At 50.1% G+C, this 22,930-nt stretch overlaps 1 protein-coding gene across 1 annotated transcript in view; it reads left to right on the top strand.

Annotated features, from left to right (window-relative positions):
- Nucleotides 1-1,859: 1,859 nt before the first annotated feature.
- LOC122391264 (zwei Ig domain protein zig-8-like) overlaps nucleotides 1,860-22,930 on the top strand; it is a 33,685-nt gene continuing 12,614 nt past the window's right edge. The window contains exon 1 of the mRNA XM_043385017.1: nucleotides 1,860-2,072. Within this exon, the coding sequence (XP_043240952.1) occupies nucleotides 1,979-2,072 (94 nt within the window). The 5' untranslated portion in view covers nucleotides 1,860-1,978. The remainder of the gene's footprint in view (nucleotides 2,073-22,930) is intronic.

Genomic DNA, 22,930 nt, shown 5'->3' with positions numbered 1-22,930 from the left:
AAGAACGAAGGGTCTAGGAGTATAGATTATCAGCAATTACTTAAAGTCTCTTTGTCTACGATGCATTATTGATTCCTATTTCCTAGTCATGCTAGAAGTCAGTCATGCCATGCCAAATTCAAATTATTGCCAAGATAAAAGGTGCGCCTTTTCAAATGAATGTGTTCAATGCTTGTTCATGTTACCTATACCTAATAATGTAACAAATTAAGATGCGGGTAATAGCTGTGTTATGTTGAATATAAGTCATAAACCAAAATAATCAGCGGACTAAGCGCTGTCGCCTGTCGGACACGTACGCATCACGCAAGCACAGCTACTACCGTTGAAACCCATCATTTATCTGGCATTTCTACTTGCATCCAACCATGTCAGCCCACAATTTACGACTGTTCTGTCCCGGCAGCTCTCCGCAGTGAATAGCCGCCCAAATATGTTCCGCTGTTCAGTCTCGGCGCGCCCATTGCCGGGCTCCATCTCGGCGGAAACGGTCGGTAATTTGGGGCGTCACATCTCCGCCGGCGGTCCCTGTGACCAGCGCTAATGCGCCAGTGGACGGCATCTATTGCCGCCGCCCACAGACGCAGCGCATTTGTCCCGTCTGGGCAGAGCAGAGAACGACGGAGACGGCGGTTTCCCCACCGCTACCGCCGCCACCGCCACCGCCGCTGCCCGACCGCCGCTGTCTCCGCCCGTTATGACGACATGCGCCGTCAATTATGCAGATCCAAGGCTCGGGCCCGTCGTCCAGCCATCACTGCCGAACACTGCCTATTGCCGGCCCGCTCCGTGCCGCTACTGCGGGGAGGGAGGGAGGGAGAGGGACAGAGAGAGAGAGAGAGAGAGAGAGAGAGAGAGAGAGAGAGAGAGAGAGAGAGAGAGAGAGAGAGAGAGAGAGACCTTCGGCATGGCTGATTTCTCACGTTTTATAAATGTTAGTAACACTAATCGGCAGCCGCCGCCGCGGCCGGGCGAGACCCGCGCGCCTGCCGACTGGAGGCAGACTGTGCCGCACGACACGAGTGTGCTGCGGCGCAGTATAACATTTCGAGCGGTGAGCGGCTCGCGCCGTTGAACGATTATAGAAGATAGTTATTTACCTATATGGAGTCGGAGTGTGATGATTTTGATTATCTTATACCACGTATGTATACGTTTTGCATATCTGTGGTATTCAACAAAGCCGACGGCTTGACTAAGCAGTAAGAACCGACTAGTCATATCCGAGAGCTTTGAGGGTCGTGACAGTTAGCTGTATCATCAATAGTATGGGTCTGGATCCAAACCTATGCGCTGCGGCCCCCGCATGTGCGGTGTGCATAACGCAATTGAAAATAATCGAATGATGATTGATGATTGATTGAACTGTCAAAAAGTTAAAAGGCATCCCCACTCAATCCAAGTAACGTAATGAATTAATGATTGTGGATGAATAAATGCATTTATCTCCCTGTTTGTCACTAGCTGTTCTAGATGCTTTCTTCAACTAACATAGTTTCATAAACACAATTAAAGCCAGCTTTTCGCTAATCCTCAAATCCAATTTCCGGCTCTCGCTAAGAAGGCACGATGCCACTTTTCAAACCATATTTATTTGTTTGTCTTCAAAGCCGTGAGGTACCGCGGTGGGGCGGGCGGCGCCGCCGACACTCCCCGGCCATTGAAACTGCCGGGGCTCGTGCGGCTCCCCGAGGCGCCCGTCCCGACAGACTATGGAGAAAAAATACGGAACTATTTGTCCACAGCGGCGTCGCCCGTTTACTGCTGTATTCCGTCGTCTGTTTCTGCCCGGGTCCGCCAGAGGCGCTGGCATCGGTCGTCGCCGTCGACACCGACACTCGACTGGTGGCGGCGGCGCGCGCGAGACGGTACCGGTGGACGCGTCACCGACGTCAGGTGACGGACGCAGCCGGTGACGCCGTGACGGTGACGTCAGTGTTATCCGGTGTGACATGCGATAGTGGGACAGACGCTGACGATGCCAGAGCTCCGTACGATGACCTGGTGTTCACTGCGACAGAACAGCTCTGCGCTCCTGCTCCTCATCTCTTTGAATGTGTTTTTCCATAAAGGTAAGTTATTTGTTGTTGTTTCTTGTGATGCATAGCCTGTGCCGTTTGCGTGTAGATAGTAGATGAGCATGACCATTGACAATAGCGTATTTATTTCCGCTCCATATTTTGAATGACTCAGACTCATGACTGAAAAACAATAGATGCGCAAATCATATTAATTAGCATGTTTGGTCTAGAGAAGCTCGCTGTTTTGATGGCGTGTTTAAGGTAAAAAACAAATTTTGAATATTTTTTTTAGAGAGAGAGAGAGAGAGAGAGAGAGAGAGAGAGAGAGAGAGAGAGAGAGAGAGAGAGAGAGAGAGAGAGAGAGGGAGAGAGAGAGAGTGTGTGAGAGTGAGAGAGTGAGAGAGAGAGAGACCTTCGGCATGGCTGATTTCTCACGTTTTATAAATGTTAGTGGATTGCCGTATTTTCTCTGAAGGTGACAAAGCCTTTGGATAAGTGCTGAAAAGTGAGCAAGCCATAGCAATGCTATCCGATTGTTGGTTGTAATATATGGCTTGCTCACTTTTCAGCACTTATGGCCGGGGGGATTCAGGGCGTCGCAAGTCCATCTACGACACGTCGCAAGTTACGACACATGTCCCGTCGCAAGTTGTGTCGTAGCGAAAAAGGAGGGATGTTGAGGAAAGAGGGGTTTGTCGGAGGATACGACAGAACGTAGCTGCGACAAGGTTTAAATACCCGCTTTACTCGAGAATTTAAAAGGCTACACGATCAGCTGATCCCGTAGTAAGCGTCAGTAAGGTCGAAAACTCTATCAAGCATAAAGGAACATTCGCCCTTCTGGTTTGCGAGCTTATGAGACAGCCAGTTCAAGCATGTTCTCTGATGCTGAAGCTTTGTCTCAACTGGGTGACTTGTGGTTGCTAACGCTCACGTGAGTTGCCATGAATTTTGGGATCGATCACAGGAGATTCGTGGCGCTATAGGGCATCTAGAAGCGATGCTTTAGAAGAAATGAGTTAAGAGAGTATGAGGTCACAGAGAGTTAGTAGAGTTGGAGATTGAGGTCACAATTGGAAGTTACAGAGGTCATCTGGGACACTTCAGGTCACGGAGGTCAATTTGGGGTCATCACAGAGCTCAATTGGAGGTCATCTGGGACACGTCAGGTCACAGAGGTCAACTTGGGGCCACCACAGAGCTCTATCGGAGATCACGCAGGTCATCTGTGACACGTCAGGCTACAGAGGTCAACTTGGGGTCATCACAGAGCTCAATTGGAGGTCATCTGGGACACATCAGGTCACAGAGGTCAGCTTGGAGTCATCAGAGAGCTCAATTGGAGGTACGGAGGTCATCTGGGACACTTCAGGTAACAGAGGTCAACTTGGGGTCATCACAGAGCTCTATTGGAGGTCATGGGGGTCATCAAGGGACACGTCAGGTCACAGAGGTCAACTTGGGGTCATCACAGAGCTCTATTGGAGGTCACGGAGGTCATCTGGGACACGTCAGGTTACAGAGGTCAACTTGGGGTCATCACAAAGCTCAATTGGAGGTCATCTGGGACACGTCAGGTCACAGAGGTCAACTTGGGGTCATCACAGAGATCAATTCGAGGTCATGGGGGTCATCTGGGACACATCGTTTTTAGAATTTGGAGAATCTTTTGGGGGATGCTCCTCGCAACGTCCAAGACCGCCTTTCTGGATTCGCCAGTAGTTGCTGGAATGGTGTTAGGCTACTTCATATCCATGAATACCCCAATAAATGTGAATATAACATATTATGCACCATGTTCAACACTCTCGCTGGCGCGGATTGAGGCCTCATAGACGAACCGTTGGTTCTTGCTTTATAACTCGCGTTAGCGGCAACGGATTGCAACGAAATTTTCAGGATCTCAAGTTTCAACAATTTTCCACGTACCATGCAAATTTCGTGACCATGACCCCAATGACCTGTGACCTGTGACCTCTCCCTCAAGGCCATATCAACTTGCGACACAACTTACGACTGCTATTTCAAATTCGTAAGTTGTGTCGTAAATCAGGCACTTTGAGATAGACTTTACTTCTTAAGTAACGCTACTCATCAATTGATCCCTCCAAAAACGACTTACTACACAACTTGCGACACGTCGCAGCTGCGACGAGGCTTACGACGCTCTGGATCCCCCAGCTAGAAGTTGCAGGCTTAGCGTTCGTGTAAGAAACTACGAATGAACATTACATGACCTTCTGACTATGATATTCAGATCAGCGCTGCAAAACGCATATGAAGCATTTTAGTGTTGCTTAACATTATATGTAAGTACTACCGCCACTTTTATGCAATGAACTGGTAGGTTTTCATTTCTGTTTCAAGCAACACACATTTTCCGAAGGCCTTTGCAGTATCTCAGCACACTATAAACCATTTATATGCCATGCCTTCCAATAATTCCATTGGAGCTGTTCTTTTTTTTTTGTCCGCTTATCCTAACACAATTTGTGTAAGAGGCGCATCACTATGATGGGGTTGTGCCATCCTCAGACTTATTGTATTTTTGTCATTCATTTTGCAAGAAAGGATGGCTGCGACCTCAGCAAAAACACAAAATACAAAAAAAAAAACAGTGTCCACGTTTGTCAAGCTTTGGCGAATGACCTTTAGTTGTGCACGGCGTTGTGCGGTGACGGTATGCCTGGGATACCTTAGGCACTTCCACCCGCCGTGACCTGCGGGCCTCAAATCACGGAGGCGTGCTGCGGGGGTGACAGAAGTCCGCCCCTCCAGCTCGGCACGGCCGCCGCAACAGCCATCACCGCCGCCGCTACCGCCGTCACTCGAGAGAGCCGTTTGATCGATTCCGACCATACAGACTGATGGTGTCGGCCCGCTCGTATTCCGTCAGCGCCGACTCACTCAGTCGGGGTCTCCCTGGGGACCTTCACACTGAACTGGGCAGAATGGCGAGCCTGAAATATGCACTGTTCGACAACGCAACGGTCTGAAATATGCACTACACCGCACACATGTATTTGAAAAATGACGCACTCGACTCGCACTTCTTGTACATGACAGTGCAGTCACTATTGTCCATGAACAAACTAACGGGGTACTCGATGTGGGCAATGGGCATGTACCTATGTTTCTGGACCGTTTAGGAAATAATAGCTTAGACCCAGTGGCCAGTGCAATTCGCTGATGCGCTGACCGCCATTACTGCTCGTTTTTATCGTTCGGCATTAGGCTCATGACTGGTTTCGTCGAGTGCCCGAGTGAGATGGATCTGCGGCCATTAGCCAGATCAGTGGACAGAGATGGCCAGTCGGCCCCTGTTCCCCGGGCGGCGTGGCGCCGCTGTGGTGTTTTCGGCCGATCGGAACTCGGCGGGCCCACTGTGCCATCAGTCTCCCGAAGCCACCGAGAGGGAGGCGGCTGTGGACACTGGACACTGGACACTGGACAGTCGCTGTCGACGGAAAGCCAAGAGTTACTGTCGACGGAAAGCCGAGAGCTGCTATCGATTGTGAGAGAACACTGAACAGGCCCTGTTGACGGGATGTCGAGAGTCGCTGTCGGCCGACGGTGAGAGTTCCTGTCGATGACAGCTGCAGGATTGTAGCTGACTCGAGTGAGGTGGAAAGAGGCCTTGTTGACGAAAGGTGGAAGGCTGCATCCAATGAGATTGCAGAGTTACTGGTGATGGTGTGAGAATAGTTGCTGACGACGTGAAAGAAAGTGAAGTCCGCAGCAGTCAACTTTAACCTTACCCCTGAGCATATGAGGTAACGAGCCAAACTGAAATTGTCAATGCCCTTTACGTGTCGTTGCCAGATATATGCCTTTTGAGCACAGCACTCAGCTCATTATAAGACGAAATGCAACTGGATTTATTTCCGGAAATCTTGCTATGCATTATGCATCCATACTTCTTTAGATATCTTTATGGTTAGAAAAACTTTTATAAATGTCAGCTTTTCTGGAGCATAAGGCATGTCACTCTGAAATTATAATAGGATAAGGTTTGAAAAAGGTTAGTGTGACTGGTAATTGCAGCTTTACATGACGATCCAATTTACGGAATAAGTTAGGCAAGTGCTTGCATGCTTGTCTGCCTAAAAGCAGCTCGTGACAAAACATGGTCCTTATTTAGAGATCTGTGCGATGACACGCCATCCGCTACTGGGAACTGCTCGTAACGTGTTTATGCTGCCTGATGAGTAGGCTTAGTGAGTAATAAGGGCTCTTAGCAACATGATGCCTGTCGCTAGAATAGCTTTAGTGAGCGCTGAAGAAAACTTGTTGCTGTTTGGAAGCGGCAAAAACTTGTCATGCTTCTTGGAATACCATGATAATTTTTTACAGCCACAAATTCAACACTGAAGAAGAGTTGAAAATAAGTGTCGCTTCGTTACAAAGTTTCTGTCAAATGATCGTAAGAGTATCTTGCAGTAGTTTTGAAGTCGTTGTCGACATTAGCTATTGAAAGGTTACCAGATAGTTATTACATTATTGCATTGAGTGCACGTCTGCAATCCATTATGGCACAGTTGGCAGTTTTTTTCCAAAGTTATTTTCATTTTTGTTTTGCATCGTAACTTACTTCATGGCTGTGCTACGGTCTGCTACAGTCTACACTCACTGAGTACTCCAGCTCTGCCCACATCCAGTCCTATCATCATTCCCATGGGTGGTGATAATCGCCAAATGTCTCGGCATCATATCACATCAGCATAGACGAGTGAGGATGTGCCTCGCACACAGCACCCCACCCATTGCTCACCCCTGGTCCCGCCGCTGCCCGCTCCACCATCCCACCCCCTCCCCCATCAGAGCCGGCGCGGCGGGGACTATAGGGCGACTGGAAAGGATCGGTCACACACCGCCAACTATGCCCGCCGCTAGTCGGCCATGCATCTCGGGCCAGCGACATTCGGATCCGGTGTACCACAGCGCCGCTACAGCTCCCTGTCTGCCGGAAAATCCACCGCCTCTCGCAGCGGATCGCACAGAGTAAGGCGATGTTAATTACGGTCTGAATGGTGATGCATCATCAGTAATCCAGAAATTCAGAGACGTGGAGTCTGGTCTATTGGTGCACGACAGGCCGCCATAGTAGCGATTGGGTTGATTGCCATGCACTCAACTGTGATCACTACTCACTTAGTTAGATTTCTTAGAAGTTAGTGAGGTAGAAACTAGAAGGTAGTAGGTAGAGTAGCGAAGTGAACTGGAAGAAGCAGGCTTCTAACAATAGCAGGGTTGGGATAGTAAGCCAATGATATAAGATTAGGGTCAAACATTTAGTGCTAGTCGCAGAATAGTGAGAGAGGTGAAGATGGTGAGGGAAGGGTGACAATACAGTAACGTCCACGGTGCAGCAGGGATGCTGATTTGGTGAAGGTACTCTGCGGTAATCCCACCACCCGCCCGCCGCGCCGGTCGGACCCACTGAGCCGTGGCCAGCCGATGATCGCTGCGTGGCGTCGCTTTGCATGGCTGGTCGGCGCTGCTGTGATAAGGGGCGCGTTAGTGCCGCCCGGCCGACCCGATCGGAGAGAAGGACAGGCCAGTCACACGCAGTGCGCCTAACCCTGCAGCGTATCGGGGCCGAATGCAGGGGTTCGAAGGCTGCGAGTGAAAAACAATTAACTATTCGGTGGCTGTTAAACGCTGCGTAACATAGAAGGTATAAATTATAATGCAGCTTAACTTTCTGTTTTCGTTTTCAATCTGCAGTGTAGCTGTAGATGCAGCTCAAACAATGCAGTTGAATCTGTGTTTTGGAGTAAAATCCTAACGTGATTGAATTTCAGCTAGGTAATCTAAATATCGCCCAAGCATAATCAGTTTCCCAGAGCCGACTCTCTGGTAATCTAGCCAATAAGTCGTTTAGGAACGCCGGTTTAATTTTTTATGAGTCTTGGGCAGCTAGTAATAATTTTATCACCTTACCCTGAACCTCTCACAATTTCGTATTTATAAAGCAGTTTACCAACAATAGCTAAAGCGATACATAAGGAAACTTTGAACTGAAGAGACCAACTCTTTCAACACTGCCCCACAATCGCTGAAAACAGCCCTCACTTCCGCGGTGTCAAGGTCGAATTACACTCGTCGAGTGGCTAGTTTGTTTCCTAAAGCTCAAGAGGAGATACGGCCTATCTGGACGCTCATTTGGAGAGGCACTATGGGCGGAATCCTGCCAATAGAACCCCGGCCCATAGAAGTGATCAATTCGCCAGCTGAGCACCGGGTCAGATCGCTCACTTCCGGGTAATGCCGGCTCGAATCGCTTCATTGGCGATTCCATTTGTTCCAAACGAAGATTCGCCTCGTCTGCTCTGTCTGAGTTCAGCGCGGGCCAAGCGATCTGAATAAGGTCGTCGCGGTCCGATGGGATGGCCGAGGGCGGCTCCAGTGCAACGGGATGGTGCTCCTGGCTCCACAGCCGAGAGTGAAGTCCATTGTGCCGTTATAGAGCTGTCCCGACCATGCAGAGTCCAATGCTGGTGTGCATATGAGAACAGCATGGCACGGCTTACGACACTACATGCTATATGTATGCATCAATGTGTGGGATACCGTTATTAGACCTTTATGCGTAATTTTTGACGAAATATTGATGCCCAAAACAAAAGAAAATGTAGGTATCTATTCAATTGTTTGATTGATCAATGTGTGTCGGCAATACAAGTAATCAGTCACTAGAAATGAAACATGCTTTTAAAGCTGTGTTTGGAGTTGCACATGAGTATAACCGGCTAAATAAACATTGAAAGGGGTTTGATTATTTTCATGAAATAAGTTATGTAATACGCATTTTCAACTTCCGCATTGCTTTTGCAAATATGTGCAAGCACATCACACAAATATAAACACACGAGATGTAACGGATTTGAAGTAAAATTGCTCCGTCTCAGGCTACATCAGTCCGTTACCCGATGGTTGCATGCACTGCATGTGTACAATTTGCAAAAAGTATGCACTCTAATCCCACATAGGCCTCATTTATTTGTCTCGGGGCGCCTTTAAACCGTCCAGACAACATAGGGTCGCTGCCTGCAGAGCCGGAACGTAAACCAAAACCGTCAGACGTCTGACCACGGGCCAGTGGGCTTTTCCTGCCCGAGGACACGACACGGAACTGTCCGTCGGTCAGTCAGTCAGACCAACGTCCGAGCTCGTGCCGGCGGCCGGCCGGCGGGATTTTCTGGACACGACACGGGACCGTCAGCCGGCACAGCTGTATACCGGGGCTGACAGTGAGATATTAATTCTGCGGCCACCGCAACACGCAGCGACCAACAGCGCTGGCTGGGAACGGATTCGCGGAAGCTCTTTATGCCGGGCTAGTGATGTCAAGAGCTATCAATTATCAAAAGGTGGCGGCAATACGGGATTAATGTCACCGCCCGAGCGTGGACTGTGATGTGAATTTAAACATCAACACGGCTTTCCGAGCATTCCTTGCCGCAAATTAATGAATTTGTGACGACAGAATGTCTTTGTGTGATATTTGATCTGCTGTTTGATGTGTGGAGTGTTACGGATGGGGATGCTTGCGCTACCTGAATGTTGAGAGTGTGCACACTGTAGGAAGTTGTGTGAAAAACGGATAAAGAGAGCAATAATGACTTACGTCACGACACACGTATGACAGCACAAACTAATAGATGCGCCTGAGCATGTTAACGGATAAATAAATAATAATAATAAAAAACTGGGAAAGCTAGCACATAGTCTTTCGCATTTCCTGCAAACATCAATAAACATTTTATTATGTGAAAGTCTATCTATTCATAAAAGGCTCCATAGGCTGCAATGCGTGAGCGGTCGCTCGGTTACATGATATCGTGACCCTCATCCTATTACTCGACCGTAACCTGCATTACAGCATTCTGTAATGTAAGAATAAATAAGAAACTGTCATGAAAAAATGAAAAAGACGTCATTGTGCAAATAAATTCAGCATCAAACTTTTGTCTAAATATTCACTACAAGAGAGAAACGTTATGAAAAGTCTCGAATTTGGTATCAGCTGGCGATTTGCGAACTTGCTAACCCTCTCTGCGGAGTTGCCTGAGCTGCCAGTCAGTTAGTCTTTGGTCACCATCCCTTCTCTCACATGTCCACCATCCAGCCCACTCTAAAAAGCGTCAAACGGGACTCATGTGTCTTCTGCACTTGGCCCCATTTCGCCCGTCAGCACGGGTCGTCATCCGCTCCGTGTCTCCGTGTGTTTTTCCTTTGAGGCGCTTCCGTGGGCTCGTTGGATACTTTCCGTCTGACAAAGTGTAGCTGTCACCACCAGTTGACACTGAAACCTGCAGAAAGGTCCAGATAGTCCTTTCGCCAAGTGGCAGGATGTTTTTTCTTTCTTTCGCTGAGATCCTAGCACTGTTGACACGGCCGGTTTACAGTATAATCCCACCGTTACGCGCATCGCAAGCAGCGGTGAATGGAGGCGCCTCATTAAATTTGTAACAGTATAGGGTGAATCTGTCTTTTTTAGTGGTTTAACCTAACATTTTGTATGCTCTACCTGTTCTGTTGTGCAGCGTGCGCAAAAATAAGTCAGCAAGACGCACTGCTTTTGTCAGGCGTTCGTAAGTCAGTCACGCAAAGCATTTCACGAGTATGCTGTTTTATCACGTTCGCTATAGTACTGTTTTCATCACACTAGGAAGACACTGCTCCATATAAAACAGACATATCATTCAGCACTCGTCTTGGTGTCCTATAGTGTGCCACCCCAGCACAGCGTAATACAGCGCCGCCAAATCAACGTACCGACAGGACAGCACTGCGGACAATTGTTTCTTGCAATACGGGTCAGATGTCAGAACAAATCACGGGTCATCCTACATCCCTAGGTCGTCTATGTGCCACACGAGTATTTGTCTAAACTTTAAGCTTATGATATCCGGTCAACTGTGGCGTGATGTAGCAGTATATGCTATCTTATCACTTTCCGGTCATCCAAACGATGCCAAACTTTGACCACCAGTCGTCGTATGTCGACACTAAAAATGATAAGTTGAAGCCCATTTCAATCGCCCAGTTCCTACAGTGCCCATGTGTCTCTTAGCTGACAGTTTATGCCACCCAAGTATCGTCTAACAATTTCGCCTGCTCAGTGTTCAATCGACACATCAAAGGGTCACTACCATCGACCTTAGTGCGGACGACAGGGCAGATGAGCAGCGCCGCCGCCGTGTCACCGACACTCGGATAGTATCGACGAGCTCACCCGCTCTGATCAGTGACCCGTGACCTTACCGAGGTCACAGGTCAGGTCAGCCGCCGGAAGATGCTGAGGCTGACCTCCAGCGGCCGACACGGTCAGACGCTGATGGCGAGAGGTCGATTAGAAGGCTCGTTCCCATGCACGGCGTAGCGGGTCGTCAGTTAATTGCATCGACCTCGTCAGATGGAATGCGTGTTCTGTGTACAGACGAAAAGCAGTCGTTATTCTCTTAGCTATGGAAATTTCGTTGCATTTAATGGTGGGTGCTGACTGCTGAGTGGCGTGGCTTTGAGGGCTGCATACACCGTTGCTGGATGATATCACGCCACACAGAGGGCATCGTTTGCTTGCTGGCATTTTAGCAATCATCTAAGCCCTGAAGTAAGAACTAGTTCTGGAAAATTATATTGTAATGGATCAGGACAGCTATCAGTGCTTCGTTTACAAGCCAGGAACTGACAACAGCAACTCGCAATCATTGCCGTGTTATCCCGCATAATGATGTTTGGTTCGGCCCCCGAGTATTCCCCTTCCTGCGGATTGCTGTCACGCGCTGACACCAGTGGATACATCCTCTACCTTTGAACGAGTCAGGTTCCATCATTATTCCTCTTTTTGGTCATTATTTATTTTGATTTCATATAAGAATATTCACGCATCTGTGCAGCAATTTCTTTACATTACGTAAGACTAGGTAAGCTTTTATCACATTCTGGATGTTTTATCCAGGTTTTATCTAGACGGCTGCTTTATCCATCAAACAAAAACACGTCCATTCTTTCTCACAGCTGGACTGCCGCCACTCGTAACAAAATATGAACCATCAGTTGGTATTCTTTCGAATTCCCTGTAAAAATTACGTCGATCAGATAGATATTCATTAATCACTATGCCGATATGGAATATATAGATGCTTTGTTTAGTTCGGCTGACTGAATACAAGTAACGCTACAAAAGACACAGCGTCAAGCAAACATCAGACTAAATACTCGGCTGTTCACGAGTCGCTGAGCTATACGGCAATCCTCTGCGAGCTGTATCTCCAAAGGTCGGCGCTAAATTATTGATATTCCGCTCCTGCACGGGGATGCGTCTAGGCTGCTCTCAGCTAGCAGAGCGGTTCGCCGTCGACGGCCGCTCGCTGTCGACAGCGACTGAAGTGGAGCTGACACGACACGATGGGTAGCATTGGCCGGCGGCAGCGACGGAGGTGCTGACGCACCGATCTAACCACCGCTCAGCGATCGAACTCGAAACGCCACTTAATGAGCAAAGGGTAGAGGTGAACCGAAGGGACTATACCAGCTATGTTGGATGTACGGCTCGGCAAAAATGGAGCTAATATGTCAAAAGTTGACCGTGATGGTAAACATGCGTACATGTGATGTAGGAAACAAAAACGTAGTGTTTTGCAAGGAGGCCTGCGTGCTCCTCAACTCTTCAGAGATATGGCACGCTTTGTTTCCACTGAATGACGCCTTTGGTTTCTTGTTCAGGTATAATGGTTTGCATAGCGGCTATTTGTGTTTGCTCCGCTCATCTATTTTGTAGACTTCACTTAATTATTGCTGCATTTAAACGCACGATAAAATGTCACCATCAGTCAGGATGTAGTTCTTTGAGGTTTGAAGGTGAACTCGTTATAAAATGCCTGTTAGAGAAGCATGACCACTGGCGAATGACCGCACCTGCCTCATTCAGATTCCATAGGAATATGTTAACGACTCTAATCTACACCATCGAATCACGATGTCTAAATTTGTGTCATTACCCATGCACACATTTTGCAGTAGGAAGCCTTAGTCGAACTCATTTACCGAGCCAGTCGGTAGCGTGCCAGTCATTTGCCTTGCAGAGCGGTGGCCCGCGGCGGCTCAGCCCGTCAGCAGCCGCCGTCGAGTGGCGACCTTTGTCAGCGGGACGCGATTTGACTCTGCCGACCCTGTGTCGGCTCAAGGAGGCTCTCGATGCCGCTGGGCCGGCGCGGCTGACCGATGGCGGCACCGAGACGCGCCTATCGCGGCGCACCGAGACGCGCCTATCGCGGCGCACCGAGACGCGCCGGCTGAGTTATCGAGAGCTCCGCCGTCCGGGCGACGCTCCTTCATTCCAGATAGGCGGCCGGCTAATGGCGCTGAAGATTGATGGCCCGTCCGTCAGCTATGGGCACCGACCGGCCGGCCGGATTTGTCCGCCCCAGCCACCGCCCGCAGACAACCGCCCGATAGCACGGTGCCGAAATGAATAGCGAGCTGCTATCGCAACGAATTGGGCCATCCGTTTAGTTTGTGCGTATCACAAGATGTAGCAGGTGGTCTAGCCTCTCCGGCTGATTTTTATTCCTAAAATATTTCAAAGAGGTGCGGCTAGGGCGCGGGTATGGCTTGGAGTGGCAGAGGAGAATGTTTGTGTTTTGTTGGTTTCACTTCAGGTGCCTACAATGCTGTTAGTACCTTTTGAGTAACAATGCGTGATGTAAAAACATCTAAAAAATATTGAAATGATCAGGCTGCAGAATTCCAATACAATCACCATTAATTATATAATTTCCGCTCGAGATAACATCCCAGTGCAGTGGCTAACAGTTTCAGCACCATAACCGTTCCAGCTATGTTGACTTCTCGGAAACTGACTCCGTGACCGGACCGAGTTCCATTTGCGATTCCCCATCCAGCCCTCGCGGAATGGCTCCGGCGCGGCCGGCAGCGGGCTGAGGGCGACCCCGGGACAAGCTGTCAATGTCGGACCGTCACCACCTGTCACACGGCTGGCACAGGGCGCTCCAGGCGACCCCTCCCCTCCCTTTCCCTCCCCCGGGTCCCCGGGAGCCAAAGGTCGTGCTCGTTATAGCGTGGTGACGGTAGGTTACATGCGAGCGGCGGACAGGCGCCATGGGCTGGCCCCGTGGCTCGCCACTGTCGTCGGGGCTCCCATCTTCCCGATCCGTTGACGTATCTGTCTCTGTATCTGATCGCTCTATTTCTCTGTGAGCTCCTTGTGAGTTCCCGACAACTTCTATTGATGAAACACGCTGCACGGGCAGCAGCAAGGCACTGCAACAGCCGCCGTGATGATCAGACAAACAGTCGCGGAGCGGGCGCCGACCGGGACAGACAGAGTCGTTCGTTTGCGTTCACGTCTGGCTGGACGCGCGGCGGGGTCCGGCGATTGGCTTCGGCTCATTTTCCGCCGTCCCAGCTGCGTCTCCGTGGCGGCATCGGCAGCGACGGCCTGCCGGTCGTCGACGGCGACGGCGGCTCTGAGAGCCTCATCTCCGGGAGACGCTAACGCCCGGCCGCAGACGGGCCGGCCCTCTGAATGGGCCAATGGACCGCGTCCCCGCCGCCGTTCTGGCTGACCGAGAACTTCTCAGTAATGCCGCTCAGCTGGTGCCATGGGTTTCAGGCGCGGTGGTATGAAGCCTTGTGATTGCAATCATTTCGTTGCTGAAGAAAAAGACAGCCTAAACATTTTAGTGACTTATAAGTTAATTGTTGGAAATATCAAGTCGAATGAGCATACATTGCAAGAATCAAAACGGTTTCATCTAAAGAGAGAGAGAGAGAGAGAGAGAGAGAGAGAGAGAGAGAGAGAGAGAGAGAGAGAGAGAGAGAGAGAGAGAGAGAGAGAGAGAGAGAGAGAGAGAGAGGGAGAGAGAGGGAGAGAGAGGGATCGAGAGAGGGATCGAGAGAGAGGGAGAAAGGGGAGAGAGAGAGAGAGAGAGAGAGAGAGAGAGAGAGAGAGAGAGAGAGAGAGAGAGAGAGAGAGAGAGAGAGAGAGAGAGAGAGAGAGAGAGAGAGAGAGATCATGCATAGGAAGGTATGGAACTATGCAGATACAGTTCAAGATTCGGATAAAACGTACAGCGCATTATAACGGTCATGGTTTGCAGCCATTACAATTTGCTGAATGACAAGAACATTACCGGGTGTACAGTCGTGTACAGGTTGATGGTCCCCCACTCTTTATCCACCGGGTTCCCATGGCTCAGCATTGGCAGCAGCCGCCTGGTACCGGTAGGCTGTGCCGCATGACCCGAGAGTGAAGCGGCACAGTCTACCCACGCCGTTTGACATCGGCTCGGGTCGCCGGGTGGAGCGCTTTGTAGACCAGCTGTCGCGTCAGACCAGCGCGGGGGGAGGGGCTCGTCTCGGTGGTTGGCGTGGGCTGGCGAGTGGTGTGGGGCGTGTTGGTGGACCATGGGGGCTGGGCGGGTGTGTGTGGTCACTTGCTGCATTGCACATTTTGCGTCGCTTAAAGGGACCCTCCCACCTTCAAAAAAGTTTATGAATTGGCATGAAAGTGATGTCGCTCGGTTCAGAAAGAGCGAAAACGAATATCTATCAAATTTCACCGAAAAATATTCACCGGTTTTCAAGATATTAGACTTTTACTTTTGTTTACTTTTTGGGATCTCCGCTGTTCCTAGCGACTTTATTTGGAAGCAATAGTTTGGCAGCTGAAAGTGCGGCACTTGTTGCGCGCAAAGCAGCATATACCACCGCGTGCTACAAAACGTTTAAGTCAAACATTTAAAAATCGTTAGATATCTGCGCTGACGTCACACATTCAGAGGGGTATTCCTATGCATTAGCCCCTCTGAATCAAAATGCTGCAATTTTGAAATTCAATATTTCCGATTTAAGGCATTTCTCGATGTTGTGAGTGCCGAAACCGGTAATTGTGAGCCAGGGACCCCATTTTGGCTATCTCAACTCAAATCTAATGTTAAGGTGGGAGGGTCCCTTTAACCCTCGCCCGTATTGGTGTTTTTTCCAGCCGCGAACGTATAAGGGGGGGGGGGGGTCCGTTGGACCCCCCCCCCTTGCCGTTTCGCCCCTGATCGAGCTAGAGCTTCGCGGAAAAAACGAGCGTGTTGCCTCTCACGAGAGGAAGCCGATGATACCTAATTTTAAGGTCCTAGGTCATTGGTTGACCTTGCAGGTCAGGTCAATGACCCAAAAGTCGGGAAAATCGGGACCTGTTAAAACGTTGTAAAGTGTGGCTGCTATGGGGGTTTTCGGGGTGCCGATCACGAATATCATGTTAGTTTTGATCACAGATGATGTCTTTATGCATTTAGTCCAGGTCGGGTCAGGTCAGGTCAGGTCAACCAGTAGGGGTCCTGCCGGGTATTCCTAGTAGGTGTCAACCGCCTCTGACAGCTTCGTAACATGTTACGAAGGTACCAAAACTACTTCGTAAACGTTCATATGGTTACTAAATTCGAATTCAGCTAAAAAAACTGGCCTAGAAACATGTAAAACTCGAAAAAGTGAACCGAGGTCACCAAAGGTCAGTGACCTGACCTGACCTTCAGATGACCTTGACACCCACCCTAATGCATGGGGGCAACATCATATCACATGTTTGAACGCTTGAAACCACGAAAAGACTGCAAACGCGCGGCTAATGCGAGCCGACATACGCCGAATCGCGATTCCGGCCAAACATGGTCTCGAAAAGTAGGTCACAGGTCAAAGGTCATTGGGGTCAGGGTCATGAAATTTTCAGGGTGGGTGTAAAATTGATCAACGCGAGGGTACTGAAAGTTTCGTTGCGATCGGCCGCTTTTTACGCGAGTTATTCGCGAAAAACCATGGGGGGGGGTCCGTTCGACCCCCCCCCCCCTATACGGGCGAGGGTTAACCCTCGCCGGCCGAGGGGGGGGGGGGTGCCGCCCCCCCCCCATAGGGTTTTTTCGCGATAGCTCCGAACACGCTGGCGATAGAGAGCTGAAACATGGCATACCTGACCTTTGATCCAAGCCGCATCTTTTGACACCACAACCGCATTTTTGGGTCAGGTCAGGTCACTGACCTATGACGTCATAAGTGAACCTCTGCACGGTCTTCAGATGTCGCAACTTCGCAACGCCCTCACTGCCAGAGGAGATGTCACAGGGAAATGAAACTTGCAGGATCTAGTACCTATCCATTATGAGTCTCACAACTTGTATATCTCGGATTTTTCCTAAAGGTCATATGAGGTCAGGTCATTTTCGTGACCTCACCATTATAAGGGAAAAATTCAAACTGCTATTCTGGCGCCGGGAGCGATCTCCAACTATCTCAAGCACACAGAATCGTGATTTGATGCACTCCTTGCAAGGTTAGATGCGTCACTTTTGCAATGTTGACCTTCCGTGACGTCATTTATGACGTCATCAAGGTCATATTAGTTTTTCGTCAATAACTCCCGATCAAATTGAGCTAGCGAGTCGGGAAAGCCACCAATGGACTCAGGAAGACCTGCCGAATCGAATGATATGCGACATGACCTCTTTCGACCAACTTCGTGACCTGGGGGTGCTGACCTGACCTTGACCTGAGGTCAACACCCTAAGTTGACCTGACCCGAACAAAAAGTATATCATTCGACGCGCCTGAGCAAGGCGAACACGATGCTGCCAAAATCGCGGCTCTGCGGCCGTTTTTTGCGAAGTTATTCACCAACAACTGAACCGTACCCTGGGGCACTTGACCTGACCTCAGAGGTCACCGGTTGACCTAGGACCTTAAAATCGGGTACCAATCTCTGCGTCTCGTAACGGCGCACACGCTCGTTTTTTCCGCGACGCGCTAGCTCCACCAGGGGCGAAACGGCGAGGGGGGGGTCGTACCCGCCCCCCCCCTCCCCCTCGGCCGGCGCGTATGTAGAAAACCAATAGGTCCGGCGAGGGTTAACAATGGCATTCCTGTTTTTGCTAAGCACAATGCACGGAAGACTCAGCGAATTTAATCTACTTGTGCATTGTGCAAAACGTGATTTGGCACGGTATCGAGGCAACCATACCTAGGTCTTGTGCCACATGTATGCATTATATTTAGGCAATACGCTTATGAAAATGGTAGATTAATCGGATTGATCCTGGATGTCAATTCGTATGCTAAATGTCGACATGTATTAACCCTCGCCCGCACATGCCATTTTCCCATCCTAGAACGCACATGGGGGGGGGGGTGGTTGCCACCCCCCCCCCCCGCGCCATTTCGTTCCTGTTGGATATAGAGCTTAGCAGTAAGGACCAAAAAGATTCTTTGGGAAGAGACGAATCCAATGATACCCAGTTTTATCTTCTCAGGTCAGTCATTGACCTTCCAGGTCAGGTCAAACTAAAAAAATGTTGCTGTTTTTGGTCACCGTTGGATATCAAGTGCGCTGCTTATCAAATACCGATGACGATGCTGTTTTCTGGTGCCAAGCCAGCTAGAACCTCTTTGTCACACTATCCGACCAGAATTTTGCTGCTGAGGTCATTTCAGGTCAAGTTAGGTCAAGGACAATTATATGTGTTTGTATGTCTGTGTGTGTCTGTGTGTATACTGATGTGTGCACCGATTGGTTTTGGGTCCATATCACATGAAATCATGATCTGAGAAGCTTTTACCAAAAATGCAGTCAAAAAACTTCAAAAAAAGTAAATTCAGCTTGCCTAAAACGCAATTATCTTAGATGACCTAGGTTGACCTTGACCCTGACCTTGACCCCTGTACATCGTCGAACAACATGTTCCATGATAGGTGGGAGGTAAGACTGGCAAAAAAGGCCGAAATCAGGGTGTCAAAAGCTCACAAGGCCCATGGCAAACGCAAGATGTTGAGAATTGGCCATTTGGGTCATGACATGACCTGAAAAACAAGGTCATATCTCCGAAACCAAAAATCACAGAAACTTGAAATTTTCAGTGGACATCAAGAAAGGATAGACAAGCAGCTATACGAAAAATCAGCCTTCTAGCTCTAAAAATGTTGAGTGCCGAGCAGAAAGACTGCCTGGGGGGGGGGGGGTGGCAACCCCCCCATGTGCGGGCGAGGGTTAACCCTCGCATGTGTGCGGCGTTTGCCAGCTTCTAATGTGTAGGGGGGGGGGGGGTCGGTTGGACCCCCCCCCCTTGCCGTTTGGCCCCTGATCGAGCTAGAGCTTCGCGGAAAAAACGAGCGTGTTGCCCGTGACGAGAGGAAGCCGATGATACCCAATTTTAAGGTCCTAGGTCATTGGTTGACCTTCCAGGTCAGGTCAATGACCCAAAGTCGGGAAAATCGGAACCTGTTAGAAAGTCGTAAAGTGTGGCTGCTAAGGGGTTTTTCGGGGTGCTGATCACGAATATCGTGTTAGTTTTGATCACAGATGATGTCTTGAAGCATTTAGACCAGGTCGGGTCAGGTCAGGTCAGGTCAACCAGTAGGCGTCGTGACGGGTATTCGTAGTACGTGTCAACCGCCTCTGACAGCTTCGTAACATGTTACGAAGTCACCAAAACTACTTCGTAAATGTTCAAATGGTTGCTAAATTCGAATTCAGCTCCAAAAACTAGCCTAGAAACATGTAAAACTCGAAAAAGTGACCCGAGGTCACCCGAGGTCACCAAAGGTCAATGACCTGACCTGACCTTCAGGTGACCTTGACACACACGGGAGTAACATCATATCACATGTTTGAACGTTTGAAACCACGAAAAGCTTGCAAACACGCGGCTAGTGCGAGCCGACATACGCGAAATCGCGATTCCGGCCAAACATGGTCTCGGAAAAGAGGTCACAGGTCAAAGGTCATTTGGGTCAGGGTCATGAAATTTTCAGGGTAGGTGTAAAATTGATCAATGCGAGGGTACTGAAAGTTTCGTCGCGATCGGCCGCTTTTTACGCGAGTTATTCGCGAAAAACCATGGGGGGGTCCATCCGACCCCCCCCCCCTACACATGCGAGGGTTAAACGAACGAATGAATGAATCAATCAATCAATCGACAATCGACATGTAGATATAAAACCGTATAAATGGCTCGCAACCACTAAAATCAAAGCAGATCCTAACTTGGAAAAGTAGCCGGTGCCCCGATGAGGCTCGAACCGGGATTCAACGTTGACAGTTTTGCCAATGATCCATCATCATTCCACCAAGCTAGAGCGACCGGCACCCAAAACCACAAAAACATTCATTGACTTTGCTGCCGACCTCCCGGCCCCGCCGCCCGCCCGGCCAGACTTTGCCCCGGCCGTGGCCACCATCCGGTGTAGCTCAGCGTAGGAGTGCTAGACTGTCAAACTGACCGGTAGTGAGAGGCCCGGTTCGAGACGCTTCGCGTGCTGGATGTTTAATTGTTTATTTCTGTGTCCGAGGCTATGCGATTAGTCCATTTTTCAGAAAAATTATTTGGTGACAGGTCTGCTTTCTTTCTTTGCTGCAATTCATGAGGAGACCGTATGGACCCTTACCTGTCCTTCCGCACCCCACTTGGGAGATGGGTGTTTGAACCCCCTGGGGTTTGTGAATATCTCTAAAGCGAATTTTTGGAGGGTGGATTACGATCGGTTCTATGCGACAAGTGACCACACACACCCAGCCCCAGGTCCGCTCACTCCCTCCCCACATCACCCCCGCCCCACACCACACTCCAGCCCGCCTCATCCACCGAGCCGAGCCAAACAGACAGGCCTGACCCTTACTCCTCCCCCCTCCCCCCAGCCGGTGTAACGCAGCGTCTGGTCAAATCGCTCTTCCAGGCGACCCGAGCCGGTGTCATACAGTGTGGGTAGGCTGTGCCGCTTCACTCTCGGGTCATGCGGCACAGCCTAGCCTACCGGTACCAGGCGGCTGCTGCCAATGCTGAGCCATAGGAACCCGGTGGATAAAGAGTAGGGGACCATCAACCTGTACACGACTGTACATATGTTATATAGCACACAGCGTAGTTATCTCCCCAGTACTCACACAGAATGCGTCGACAGTCCCGGAGACGAGCAGTTTCGCGAAACATTGCAATGCAATTGGCTCTGGTGATATAGGCTGTCGTCAAAGCTCGAGTGGCCAACTTGGCTGGGCGGCCGGCGCGGCAGTTGCTTTATGACTCGGAACTTCCTGACAGTTCCGAGCGTCGACTCCGATTGGCCGACACAAAGGTGGCGGAAAATGTTCACTACAGTCCACTGGAGATGCCGATCGTGAACTGCCACAATATGAATGACATCCACTGATTTGCAATTGGAGGATTACATGAAACTCTTAGCACAGAATGGCTACATCAATCCACAACAAAAACTCCGTTGCCTGGCCTATTTGCTCACCACTACCGCTTACTGCTATATCTTCCTCCTCCTCCCTCTCACCGTCCCCTCCCCACCGGAAACCCGCGGCCTCTCTGCGAATGTCTGGCTCGGATCAGACGATTGATTGTGGCCGGAGGGGGGGGGGGGAGGGGTGCACCTCCTGCGTAGATAATGACTTTCCATCACACGGCACTGTCGAACACGTCATGGTGCCTCGGACGACGAGGTGCTGGTGTGCGGTACATCATACAGCGCCGCAATGTGGCGTGTCTTTATATTATGTCTATTGTCTATACAGAAGACGGTAAAAGTATGAGCTGCTAATACATTTTGATATTCTTAAAACAAATAGATAAGAATCGTGTATAAACCCACCTAATCAAAGACATTCACAATGCGCAAATGCATCAACATTATACCGAAGATGGATCCTCTTAGTTGCCTCTGTCAAGCACATGTAGGATGATAAATGACGCTTTTTATACGTTTTTTTATATCATTGTCCTGGCCCCGCATACTTGTTGACCTATGCAACATTCATTTACCGTTGCAGCCCATTTCTGTTGTCATCTAACCTAATCAAACTATCCGGTAGAATAAATAGATATTTGGTGCAATTTTAATAGTGCAGATAATTTGGTTCAGAGAAAACTGATTTCACCAGTCCTGTTTTCATCCCCTAAAACATAAAGATAAATCAGTCTAGCTTCGTCCTGCCCGAGCACTGTTTCATAAAGATTGAAAAATATAAAAATATACACACAGGTATTGGATTGGACTTCCATTACGTAACGTGTTTTCAGAACGGCCGCGGATGTCGTGAGAGCAGGTGTCTTATTTACCTATCGCATCTCACTAGCCGAAGTCTGGACGCCGATGGCTGCCACCAGGAGCTCCGCAGGATATTGAACCTAGCTCGACTGGCCGACCGAGATCATGAATGCCACCAAGTTGGCTTGGAGATCGCCTCAGAAGGCCCCTGGCCGGGATTGCGGTCATCCGCCAATGGGCGCGCCATGGGACATCGGGATCAAATCGGACATCCACGTCGTCATCATCAGATTCAGAGCGGCCGATTTCCACCGTTTATGGCTCCATTTCCGTCTGGGCGCGCCGTGCGGCGGGCGCGGACTCACCGACCGGCGCCGGGTCGGCCGGCCTGCCCCGCGCTCCACCGGGGCCCGGCACCTCTCCGCGGGCCATTACACCAACAGCCAGCTGAGTTACAGACGAAATTAAGGTGAAAATACGCGGCATTAGCCGGCCGGGCCGCGCCGGGTCCCCCGCGCCCGGGCACTCCGTCACGGCTAATCGTGCCCGGCATCAGAGAAAGCTCGGCCGCCGCGCCGCCCCGGCTCGTCGGGACGTGACGGGACCGACGGGATGTCGTCGCGGCCGTCGAAGCCGTCGCGGGTCGATCGTCGGCCCTGTACCGGACCGCTGCGACAGTGCGCCGCCCGCCGCTGAGAAGCGGAGGCGTCACTGCGGTCAGTGGCTGCTGTAAATCGGACCTCTCTCTCAGCCGGCGCGACGGCAGACTTCACTGAAACTACGGAGAGCGGCAATGGGCAGAGAGGAGCGACGTGGGATGGTCTGCACGCAGTTACGCGAAGTGGTTTTGACGG

This window comes from Amphibalanus amphitrite, unplaced genomic scaffold, assembly GCF_019059575.1.
Source record: "Amphibalanus amphitrite isolate SeventyFive unplaced genomic scaffold, NRLGWU_Aamphi_draft 000428F_arrow, whole genome shotgun sequence".
NCBI classification, from domain to species: Eukaryota; Metazoa; Arthropoda; class Thecostraca; order Balanomorpha; family Balanidae; genus Amphibalanus; species Amphibalanus amphitrite.
Note: the sequence above shows the minus strand (reverse complement) of the source record. Positions and strands in the feature narration are given on the sequence as shown.